Raw genomic sequence first — 11,776 nt, forward strand, 5'->3', positions numbered from 1 at the left:
CCCATGCTCGATACTCGTGGGTTTGGTTGGGGCGTCAAGTTTTTCGCAAAATATTTGTATCCTTTCAAGAAGCTTGTGTTCCTCCAGCATTCCTACTCTGAACCAAAAGACCCCATCAGGGAAATACTGTCATGGTGAGAGAAAAGAAAGGTCCATGTGAAGTCATCGTGATCAATTAATAATTTTCATGGTTACTTTTAATGAGATGGCCGGATCTCGAAGAGCTTCAGCTGCCAAAACAGACTTTCCGGATCCTGGGGTGCCATGCAGGACTAAGAAATTGCCGGGCTTGAGGGATTCCAGTTTTTCCTTCAACACCCCTAACTGAAAAGTTTAAAGCAGAAAGATTCTGTCATTATTCGACCTTGGAAAACAAGAAGAAAAATTTGTTTAAAGAGGTGAAAAAATTGTGAAGTTTGTTAAAAGCGTGCTCAAAACATGATATCATATTTTCTTACTTGTTGAAAAAAAAATCAAGGCAATGAAACACATGCATGTTTTTGTAAAATAAACAAGAAGTTAGGTGTCGTGAGAATTTTGGTCAATCGAGTCACATTTGGATTTGGTGTGAAGTGACCATTTTTTTAAATCTCATCAAAAGGGTTGCGCATATCGATAACCATATTTCAAGTTTGTTTCTGGTCTTTTTAACAAGTGAGCATGAAAAATGCCAAAAAGATACAAAAGGTATTTTTTCCTAAAATAGACGTTTAGGTAATTTGCCCTAAATTTGGCCGAAAAAGGTAAAAACCGAGGTCTTAGATTTTTAACTTTTTTTCCTAGGTCTAGTCATGATCAAGAGCTTAAGCAACTTTCAATTCCTCAAAGAGAGCCAATGCAGAAGCATAAGTTCAAATTGGGTGCAACTTCTATTTTTCTATCAATAATCAATGAAGATGTAAAATGAAAGCATGACGCGCGTACTTTTTCCTCTCGGGTGATCCGATGCGATAGCTGATGAGGTACTCCACCTTTCAGCAACAACCTGTCCAAGATTTCAAGTTGCTAAAGCAAGAGGAAAAATCAAGGTTGAGATTGTGAGATGCATGCATACATCAGTACTCTCACCACCAATTCATCTTCAGAAGCCTTGAGGTGATCCGAATCTGCGGACTCGAGCTTCTCGGCCAACCAATCATAGTCAGATCTCAATACCTCAACGAAAATGCCAAAAGCATCGGGGCCTTGGTTGGGAAGAATGTCCAAGAGTTTTCTTGCTTGATCATGTTCAGTTTTCTGGAACGATTGAATCATTACACCAAAATTTTGATCATACCGGGTTAACTAGAAATTCTCCATCCTTTTCACAATCACATCTTCGAAACAAAATGATTCTTATCTTCGGTTGTATTAACCGCATATAAAGCTCTGGATTTTACTCCAACAAAATATTTTTGCACTTGAATATGAAAAATGAAACAAGAGTCAGACAGGATATAAAGAATGAAGTCATGCAAACTAAATCGGAGACAGGGAATGTGACGATGATGTGGGGCTAAGTTTGAAAAACGCCATCAGATGATCGATCCAATTCACTTTTGAACGAAGGACAGCTTGATAAGCTGTCAAGCTAAAGAAGCATTCCACTGCGAAACCAGCCCCTTACTGGAGGCTGCCACATGTGGCCATTAAAGGTTGGCCTTAAAGAAAGGCGATTCATCCTGTCTGAAGATCTGTAACCCTTCAGTTATGTACATCCGTCATCGTGTACACCCACATACCCATGAACAACTCCGAAGGCCCACTAAAGGTGCACATGAGCCTAACAAAGGCTAATCATTGTAATTGATGATTGCCTAGGCGTTTTTTTTCAGCGTTAGCAAGTGCTCACATGTCTGGAAGCTTTTAGAAAACGTTCCAGTGAAGTGTTATCGATAGGGGTCGGAATGGTAGTTCTTCAAGTCAGATTAAGTTTTAACCTATTTCGGCCATATTCCGTTTCGATAAGTCATTTGGTTATTTGTCATTAAAATAACCCAAAACAGGATTTTATTGGAAATATTACGGTGCTTGTCAATATTTGCAAAAGATACACTTTTGAATAGCAATTTTATCTTTACCCATTTTTCATTTATCTTGAATTATATAAAACGATAGAACTACTCAAATTCGTTGGTAGACCAAAAATCATATGAAGATTGAAAGGTAATAAAAAGGCCAAGTATAACCTTTCATTTTAAAAGAACTGGGGATTAATTACATTCCCTCTGGCGGTTTGAAAAGCCCGTGGTAAAAAACAAACCAAAAAAAAAATCACTATTCAGTCTTAATTTACTCGATTTCCCTCAAGGGCATTTACTTTGACGCTGTCCTTCAAAGGGTTCATATTTTTGGCTAAAACTGATTTGTAATTCATGGCGAGTAGAACCTTTTCTCAGAACTTGATTGTACTGAATTGCAATATATTCCATTAGATAATATTGGTTAGACGAACCATTCATAAAATTTGTCCTAGATAAAGATTTCAGGACCTCTCAAAGTATAGGCAAAAATTAAATCATAAAAAGGGTGTTAAGTAAAGAGCATTTTTTTAAATCAGGCGACCCAAAGGACCAAGTTTAGTTTCGATGATATATTCATGTGCATTTCAAAAATAGTATAATGTGCTCTACAACACGCCTTTCAGTATATGAATTTGGCTTCAATAGTACTTAATTATAATTTCAAAAGAGATTTTCCTGTGTCCCCCCCCCCAAACGACTGGATTCCAAAACTACTCAGAATCAATTTCATGCTAGAAGTGAGCCTCTACTGACTTTTAATACATGATGGGGTCTCATTGCCCGAGTAACCTGAATTGTTGTATGCCCTTGGGAGTATAGTGAATCACCTCCAATAAGATGGATGTATTCTGAGCTTCCGATATTACTCCTTTCTCAACCAGAGTGTCAGAAATAACAATCACTTCCAGATCGTCCACAATGGACTGCCGATGAACCTCCAACCGATTTCGATGAACCCGGTCCATTTTGGCAATCAAACACTCAAAAAACACATCCCACCAAAGACTTGTTGTCGTCCAAGCTGTCAAACCGAGACTGAATATTCGGGACACGAAATGTGAGCAAATAACATCACACAAACATTTCTTAATGCATTCGCGTCTGGGATTAAGCAATCATGACCGTTGACAACGAGCATGCAATGCTGAGCGTAATTTTTATTTGACAACCGATGATGACATTGATACTGATAAGACAACACTTTCATAATGGATTGTTCGGATCCTTCGGTAAAAGCCCAAGTTCCTGGAGAGCGACGGTGGCCGCATCAGCTTTACCTTTCTTCTTATTATCACTTGCAATAGTCGGTTGATAATCCACTCCATTGACAGTAACCTGAAACCAATAGACCGAATTTAAACCCTTCCACATTGTTCCGATGATATAAAGCCCAGACCTTGAAGATGTATTGTTTCTTGTGAGAGGGCCCGAACTCAAATGCTTGAACAAAATTTGGAGGTCCCCATCGTCTCTTGGTGGCCAATTCCATGAGACCAGATACTGGATGTTTGGCAGAGATGTCCTTGCAACCGGTTAAGGTCATCACATCTCCACCTCCTCGGCTTTTCTTCTTGAAGATTTCCTCCTCCATGGCGATGAGACCACGCTTATCGTGCTTGATGTCCAAGGTTAGAGGATCCACATCCCCGGATTTGTCTTTCCCCAAGCCTTCGCCCTCCTGCCAACCCATTTTCTTTAACATGAACTCTCCAAAGCCACCGGATACCTTGAAAAATCAAACCAATTTAGCGACACTACTCATAGTTTTCTAACAAGGAAATTTCAAACCTTTTTCGCCTTCACGAACTGATCTTGTTTGGCCCAGGCTTGTATTCCGGTAGAAAGTTCGGCATGGGAAAGGATTTGAGCCCCCGTGTGTCCCGTGAATTGTCCAGGCTTGTTTTTCGACTCGGCCCACTTGGACATTTGCTTCTGTGCATTATACAATTCCGACAGGGCCTCTGGGTTCTGTGGATTGTCGCTGAGTTTCCTCATGGCATCGAGACGTTGACTCACTATACTACCAATGTCTTTGTTGGGCTCTTCGACGTTTTCGAACACCGAAGCGCTCTCCTCGATTTCGGGCGTTGTCGCTGGCTTCGGACCTTCAATCGCCAATTGCGCACGTGGTTCCACAGCCTTGACTTCCGGTTCAGGCTCTTTGGCCCCGCCAAACATGAGAACCCCCAGGGGATTAGATTTATTGACAATTTCAGCTTGGGTTTCAACTTGAGGCGTTTCCACGCTTTCTTTTGTGACTTCCACCGGTTCGGGAACAATTATTGCTGTCGTTGGAGGAGGTGGTGTGGCCTCTTTAGGATTTTCTTCTTTCTCTATAGTGGTGGTTTCTTTGACTCGGTGAGCATTGCCACTAGAGACAGGAAACTCTAGCATACGATGACTTTTGGCCGCGACTTTGGCCTCGGGATTGAGATATTCGATGGCTACTCCGGTGGCCGCTAAGCTCGATCCAGGAGCCCTTCCGAATGAGAACGGTGTGGGAACGGGTCTATCCTTGACCATGAATGGGTGATGATACTCGACTTCCTCATCATCGGATTGACCTGGAAGCAGTTTTTCGTGATCCGAGAATTCATCCGTGATTCCCTTTCTGGCCAATTCGCGACAGAAATCTGTCAATTGGGCCAGATTTTGGCCTCCGGATTTGATGGCTAGGAGTCGGCCATGATCCATGCCCATTAGATTGTCACTACTAAGGAGCTTGACGGCATTCTTCTTGGCGATCGCTAAAAGCTTTTCTTTGTCAATGGCAGCTTTGGAGCCCCTGAAACGATCTCTGGATCTGGACCTGGATCGACGTCGTTCTCGAGATCTAGACCGACTGCGAATAGAGTAACGATTGCGGTTATGACCATCGTAGTGGCGACTTTGACCGAAGTTATCACGTTTAGAAGGGTATCGCTCGTAGCGATCTCGACCTCGTTCATAATGCCTAGACCCGGATCTTCGGCGGGATACGGATCGATGTGCTCGATTCGGACTTGTTCGTCTGGAACGATCTCTCTTGGGCGGGACATTTCCTTCAGCAACATCTTCAATTTCTCCTTCCTCTTTTTCTTCTTTCTCTTTCTTTTCTTTTTCTTTCTTGAACTTTTCCCGCTTCCTTCGGATTTCTTCAATTTCGTCCAACGTGAGTTTGGAGCGATCGATCTTCTTATTCAAGGTGACTTCATCTTTATCCCTAGGATCTATTTGTTCGGCCTTGATCTGAAACTGTTCTTCCATTCCCTCTTTGAGGATCTCATCATAAGTTTTCTCCCTGCAATGTATTTTCGGAGCCTCCTGGATCTTTCGTTTCCACATTTTCGTCATGTTGTCGTATTCAAAGTCATTGCTATCCGGAGGAACGCTCACATATTTCTCGTCGTCTTTCACAGCGAATTCCTGAATGGCCTTCAGCTTCTTTAATCGTCTTAATTCCTCGCAATCCGGACTCGGTAATCGTTCCCTTTTTGGACTTAGACTGGGACTGAGGGTTGGCGTTCTTTCGCGATCTTCTCGCCAGAAGTGTTTACCTCTTCGCTCCTACAACAAAAAATTAGATCTTAGTCAAGCACATGAAATGGGTTCAAAATTCAACCGAGGTGTTGCACCGACTTGTTGATCGGCCTTCTTTTGCAGTTCCATGGCATCCCAGGTCGAATCCCAAAAGATGTCATCGTCCCGACGAATTGGAGCCCGACTCTCTTGATGTCTCTTCAGGTCGTGTCTGCGGTGTCGCTCACGAGAAGATCGACTATCTCTGGCTCGGTTGGAGTCATGCCGTCGAGACTGAGTCTCATGATCACTTCTTCGATGATATTCTAAGCGATGATCCCTATCAGCTTCCCTGCACTTGGACTCATACCGGGCATGAGAAGGATGCCTTAAGGATTTGATCGCGGTTTCTCCACCATTATTCCTTCTCTCAAGGTCATCTCTGGCATGTCTGTCTGTCCGTGAAGAGGAGCTCTTTCGTTCGCTGAAATATTGTGAGAAAGTGACACCACTTGACTTGGAATATTTTGAAAAATAAATATAACTTTAATTTGAGAAGAAAAAAAAGCTACAGGGCCGTAAAAAGGTCTCAGTTACCAACGTAAGAAAGAACCTATGGTAGACTCACCGGCAGGCAGGGCTTGAGTAACGGCGTTGCTTGTAACGTGTAAATTTTTTGTAACGCTACCAGTAACGCGTTACTTTTCTGCAAAAGTAACGGAATGAATTTTTAGCCCGTCTATTACTGTTACTTTCTTTTCTTAAGAGAGGAAAAAAATATCTGTTAGAAGTAAGATAGAATGTGCAGTGGTGCAAGAGGCGGTTGTTTTCCTTCCTGATTTTTTATGAACTTCTATAAACTTGTAATAAAAAGGCTGAAATAAGTAGAAGAAGATAAAATCTTTTGGAAGTAATAAATAATGTGCCATGGCGCAAGAGAAGTCAAGAAGCGGGGATAGTTAGTTGCCCACTAAAAAAGTGTTGGTATTTTTCTTGAATTTGTGAAATAATCTAATACAAAATGAGGATGAACTAATCCCATGGATTCACAAATATCAGAATTTTTTTTTCCTTTGTCGTTTTGAAAAAATTCTTTCACAACCTGATGGTCAGTTAGCATCCCCGGAAACGCAATGAGCCATTCACTTTTTTACGTCCATGACAGGCTCAAAGAATTTAATAACCTTTCTTGCGTTGGTGCTTTGAAGTTAACTTAGATGGATCTTTCCATTCCTCCATGATCCAATCAGGACAGAGTATGAAAATGCGTTAGTAAAGAAGCTACCGTAGCGTTTTAGGTCTATGTTCGAAAAAGTCAAGATAATGGCACTTAAGTAATAAAGTGCTTTCAAAATTTCGGCACTAAAGCCAATACATGACTTTGGGCGATAAAATACCAGACTGCAAATAAAACGGTACGAGAGTTTCGCCAGACGCTCAAGCCATTGTCAAGCCATTGTTTGGCCACTACTTTTTTAACTCCCATCAGCTGCATGTTTTGTTCAACAAATTGAGCAGTAAGTTTGATTTGTAGATATCTGTGGTTCCAAGGCCAATGATATCAACACATAAGGATTGATTTTACTCCTGATGGTTCAAGTTCAAGATAAATTCAAGCTCCAGACTAAACAACTGATGGATTGAATATCTGCTTCAATCCATAACACTAATCTCCAATACAGATTGCATCATCTCTCAGCAAACCTTATGCTGCTTCAGTACATAGGAAACGGCACTTAGGATAGCATTAACTAATATGTTTAAAACCATGATTTGAGGTAAATTGGTGTTTTCCTTTTTTTCAAAAGCTCAAAAACCATCGCGTTACCCCATATACCAATTACATAAAGGCTCTAGAACTTTAACTCCAGCTCTCTTCCATGGTTGTTTGCTTTGCATTCGCTCATGTGAAATGAGTTGCATGTGTTTTTTTTTATTTGTTTGAATCCATTAGAATTTGGTTTTCCTTGTTTGTTAAGTTCCCACCAGTGGAAATTAGCCCCATCTGTTGTCGAGTCTGAGCATGCGAAGAGGTCCGTTCAAATCAATCTCTACCTCGATCTCGATCTCGAATTAGACTTACCGCGAGTGTTCACTTTTTCTTCGTTCTTCCTCTTCTTCTTCATCATGTTCATTATATTTTTGTGACTTTCTTCTTCGTCTTTTCTTGGCCTTTTTCTCTTTTTTCTTCCGTTTTCGCTCTTTTCTCTCTCGCTTCTTCTCGTCACCCTCATCCTCCCGACGATCCGATTCCATGTTTTTTTCCCCATCATCAGAGACAATGGAACTTGGAGCCGAATCGTCACTTTCTTGGGCTCGAATCGAGTCAAATAACTCGGCTAAAATGGACTCGGATGTCATTTCGTCTCATTTGCTGTGTTTCACGACAATTCCTCAACAACAATACTTCCCAGCGTTGCTAGGTCAACGGGAAAAGTAGAGGCCAAATTCTTGCTCCAAGATAGCTAGCCATTGGAAGACCACTTCACCCTCAAAAGTTGTAGTGGTTTGGAGGGCTTTGTTCACTTTACACTTGCTTTATGTTGCGTTTTGCAAAAGACATTTTTGTCCAATTTTGATTGAGACTAACGAAACATTGATGTTCGCCGACTAATGCCTAAGATTTAGCAGTTCAAAACCCACTGAAATCATAATTTAGGACAAGTTACCATTGTGACGGAATCTCCGGCGTTGCTCTGCAAATGAGATACTGTAGAGCAAAAAGACAGGTCGCATTCCGAAGCATACAAAAACTGACTTATACAAAGAATTAAAGGCATCATTGTTTCTCAAAAAATGGTAAGTTCGAGAGAATCAACTTATGTTTCAATACTTTCTCCCTCATTGTTTGTGAAAATTCTAAAAAATATCATCAGATGCATTTCTCGAAAAATATTGTTGATTGAGATTAGTTTACTTTAATGATGTCGAAAAAAGTAGTTTTGCTTTGAATTGGAAAGAACTTAATTTTACTTAAACTATCTCCTCGAATTCTTTAAATTTTTAACTATAGTTATCCAATGGCGTGTGAACATATTTTTTTTGAAGTAATTTCATCCTTTGGCTTAAGTATTCCATGTTAAGAGTTGCACTACAGTTCCAGACCATTTTAGTTCAATAGGAAGCCTTCTTCTAATATATTCGTGTTCAGTCTAGGAGAAACAGCCAAGCAAATCAGATTTATGGTACAAAAATCACCTTTTGTTTACATTCAACCATTGAAACCTTTTCCTATAGATGAAAATGTCACCACCCAACTTACAGATCAGGATCCTGTTTGGCCAAATGGCTCAAAATTCGTGATGATATTTCGTCTAATAGTTATAAATATTGTAAATACACCGCAAAAATTGACTTTGGCAAGGCTTTCACGATAAGATTTTTGCCTTCTGAAAACCACTTGTGGACAATTGATTCAATTAAATGGCAACTTGATGACCATTCTTGTTGCCGTTGAGCACCAAATGGAGCCATATGGAGGGCAAGTCATGAGTCGGAGTTCAAATATTTTTTTTCATGGCTATAGAGTTTAAATAGTCGTCTTTTGAAGGTCTAATCATGCCTCGGAAAACCCCAATGTGTTTTCGCGGCCATCGATTTTTTTGATGTTCCCACTTTCGAGAACATTTGTTTTTGGCAACGCTGCTTAATACATAACAGGAGGATCAGCGAATCAGTGGAAGTTATCACGAAACCTGTCGAGTGCTGTTTGGGCGACAATTGAATGAAGGTATTTTCAAAACCCTTGGGATCAGGGGCTAGATTTTGTGTGTGTTTTATCATCTATTGTGTTAATGGTGCCATCACAAACATTGAAACATTAACATTGACAATCAGGTCTGGAAAACGAAACCCGAATTGCGTGTCCTTGGCCAATTCAGGGACGCGATTCATTCTATTTCACAGCCAAATAGTTAAGCTTCATTCTGTTTTTCTGTCTTAATTTCTAGCATCTGCAACCAACCACCTAATATTATTTGAAAAAGAAAAAAAAATTTCTTTTTAATGTGCAAATATCCATTTTAAGGTGCTAATATCCAACAACCCATTTAGTGTTGAATTTCTCTTCGTGAGATTTACAAGAGACTTGATGACGTCAAATCTCAACTCTCAGGATTAGATAGGTTAGATAGACTCTAGATCGAAGGCTTGAAGGCTGTCAAAATCGCCCCTTGAGCCCTACTTGGCCCAACTCACCACCTGCCCCGCCCTTCGTCCTGGGAAGTCCAAGGTAACCAGAGTGGCACTTGAAACGGCTCTCAGTCCTTCCAAAGTTATGATGAAAGATATGTCTTTCCCAGGGCCCGTGTTCCGTGATTTGTAATGTACCCGAGTTTGTCGAGCTCTGCCACTTCCTCGTCGGATTCGATTCGCAGACGCGGCGGTCATGTGAGCCCGCATCCATCCACGGGCACATCTTCTTTTATCATCTCGTCGGGACCACCCCCGAGCCCGATTCAGCCCGATTCAGTGAGTCATTTCGAGGTGGTCATGGCGGGCAATTCGTCGCGTGACCGGACGCACGAATTCATCAATGCCGTGCGATCCTTCCAAGGTCGCCAGATCAATGGCCATCTACCGTCGAGCATGGCCAAATCGGCCAAACAGAACCAGTTGATGGCCCAATCGGCCGAGTTCATGAAGATTGCCCGCAGCATTGGCCAAGATATTACCAACACGTATGTCAAACTGGAGAAATTGACCGTGTTGGCCAAACGGAAGACTTTGTTCGACGATCGACCTCAAGAGATCCAGGAGTTGACCTACATCATCAAGGAGGACATGAATCAGTTGAATCGCCAGATCGGACAATTGCAGCAGATTGCCAAAGCCCAGCGGAGTCAAGGACTTCAGGGCAAACATCAGCAATCCCATAGCAGCAGTGTGGTGGTGGCCTTGCAGTCCAAGTTGGCCAGCATGACCTCGAATTTCAAGGCCGTCCTAGAGGTGAGGACCGAGAATCTGAAGGAATCCAAGAGTCGGCAGGAGATGTTTTCCCAGAGTCATGTCACCCAAAGTCTGCCCCAATCGGCCGTGAAGGGCTTTCATTCCGGCTCGGTCTTGGCCGCCATGGAGGACGACGAGCGACAAGCTCAGACCAACGGACAAGTGGCCATCGCCATGGATCAGAGTATGGCCTTGATGCAGCAAGACCATACCGATCAATACCTCCAGTCCCGGGCCGACACCATGCAGAACATTGAGTCCACCATTGTGGAACTGGGCGGGATCTTCTCGCAGTTGGCCCATATGATCAAGGAGCAGGAGGAGATCATGTTCCGGATTGATAGCAATGTTGAGGATGCGGCCATGAACGTGGATGCGGGTCACGGCGAGATCTTGAAGTACTTCCAGAGTGTGACCTCGAACCGGTGGTTGATGATTAAGGTGTTTGGTGTGCTGATATTCTTCTTCATCTTCTTCGTTATTTTCATGGCTTGAACGATTTCTATTAAAAACAGATATATTTTCTATTGGTTCAAACGTTGGCTTCGTTTTTGACACCGTTTTCTCACTTTGAGCCCGAGAGAGTGATGCCCCGAGGGATCAAGTTTCAGGCCGACATTTGATGTTGACCGAGATCAGCGACCATGAAATTGAACCAGAAATTCATAACTGGGCCAGTATTTTTTCACGTGGATCCAAATTAATATTTGAAAAAAAAAAGATAAAACAGATTTGCTGGAAAGTCAAACCAAGCGAGTTTTGGCACTTCCCCCGTATAGAAGTCACTTCCATAAAAGGATGAAACGGTAGGGTTGCTTATGGCCAGTTTCAGGTTCACCAAGTGTGATTGAATCAAGGGTTAGGAAAGTGTTGATGCAATGAGAAACGTTTCCTCCGTTAGTTGAGTTAGACATGGATTTTAACTTTGAATCATTCCGAGAAAATCGGTTCAAAGGTTAAGGTGAGGCTCTCAAGGAGAAGAAATGAGAAGAGAAACGTTCGCTTGACAGTTTCCTGATGATTAAGTACTTGAGCGAGATCTTCAGGGAATGAATAAGATCAGTTGCAGATTTGGGGACCACCCTCGTGACTATCAATTCTTTAAACCAAGGCGACTTTTTCTAGAAACGTTATAGTCCAGGTGAGTTGATCCGGTTTTAGATTTTATTCTTTTTTGTTGGGGGTGCTAGGGTCGGAGGGTGCACCTCGCCCGGCCAGGGAAGCCAGCGAAGCCAGCCATCGCATCATCCAAGTCCAAATTCCGATAGGCAGTTTCAAGTCCGGCATCAGATTGGTTCTCCGTCTGTGGGTGTGGTTAGCGTCTTAAA

The 11,776-nt window shown here is 42.1% G+C and overlaps 3 protein-coding genes across 4 annotated transcripts in view; 1 reads left to right on the top strand and 2 right to left on the bottom strand.

The window, feature by feature from the left end:
• Positions 1-3,068, bottom strand: part of LOC131877468 (apoptotic protease-activating factor 1-like) — a 3,222-nt gene extending 154 nt beyond the window's left edge. Inside the window, exons 1-5 of the mRNA XM_059223145.1 lie at positions 2,831-3,068; positions 1,069-1,236; positions 925-1,005; positions 196-324; positions 1-126 (exon numbers count right to left, since the gene is read on the bottom strand). Coding sequence (XP_059079128.1) covers positions 1-126; positions 196-324; positions 925-1,005; positions 1,069-1,236; positions 2,831-2,968 — 642 coding nt within the window. The 5' untranslated portion in view covers positions 2,969-3,068. The remainder of the gene's footprint in view (positions 127-195; positions 325-924; positions 1,006-1,068; positions 1,237-2,830) is intronic.
• A 72-nt stretch (positions 3,069-3,140) lies between these two features.
• LOC131877466 (protein Son-like) lies at positions 3,141-7,947 on the bottom strand. 2 transcript variants are annotated; one of them, XM_059223142.1, is made up of 5 exons: positions 7,585-7,947; positions 5,622-5,985; positions 3,792-5,549; positions 3,400-3,729; positions 3,141-3,338 (listed from the first exon to the last, which is right to left on the bottom strand). In XM_059223142.1, the coding sequence occupies exons 1-5, from the start codon at positions 7,860-7,862 to the stop codon at positions 3,207-3,209; spliced, it is 2,862 nt and encodes a 953-aa protein (XP_059079125.1). In that variant the 5' UTR covers positions 7,863-7,947; the 3' UTR covers positions 3,141-3,206. The 2 variants fall into 2 exon arrangements, with proteins under 2 accessions (XP_059079125.1, XP_059079126.1); XM_059223143.1 differs by lacking the exon at positions 7,585-7,947 and adding an exon at positions 6,899-7,011.
• Positions 7,948-9,218: 1,271 nt separating this feature from the next.
• On the top strand, positions 9,219-10,985 carry LOC131878050 (syntaxin-5-like). Its single transcript, XM_059223949.1, has 2 exons — positions 9,219-9,732; positions 9,803-10,985. Exon 2 carries the CDS (start codon positions 9,825-9,827, stop codon positions 10,941-10,943), a length of 1,119 nt encoding a protein of 372 aa, XP_059079932.1. The 5' UTR covers positions 9,219-9,732; positions 9,803-9,824; the 3' UTR covers positions 10,944-10,985.
• The last annotated feature ends 791 nt before the right edge of the window (positions 10,986-11,776 follow it).

This window comes from Tigriopus californicus, chromosome 3 (assembly GCF_007210705.1).
Source record: "Tigriopus californicus strain San Diego chromosome 3, Tcal_SD_v2.1, whole genome shotgun sequence".
Lineage (NCBI taxonomy): Eukaryota > Metazoa > Arthropoda > Copepoda > Harpacticoida > Harpacticidae > Tigriopus > Tigriopus californicus.

Bases quoted from the DNA above. Each gene is read 5' to 3' on its own strand.
- LOC131878050 (XM_059223949.1), top strand. From the start codon at position 9,825: ATGTACCCGAGTTTGTCGAGCTCTGCCACTTCCTCGTCGGATTCGATT.
- LOC131877466 (XM_059223142.1), bottom strand. From the start codon at position 7,862: ATGACATCCGAGTCCATTTTAGCCGAGTTATTTGACTCGATTCGAGCC. The intron at 5,986-7,584 runs GTAAGTCTAATT...ACAATATTTCAG, and splicing joins AGAAAAAGTGAACACTCGCG to CGAACGAAAGAGCTCCTCTT. The intron at 3,339-3,399 runs GTCTGGGCTTTA...TATTGGTTTCAG, and splicing joins AGAAACAATACATCTTCAAG to GTTACTGTCAATGGAGTGGA.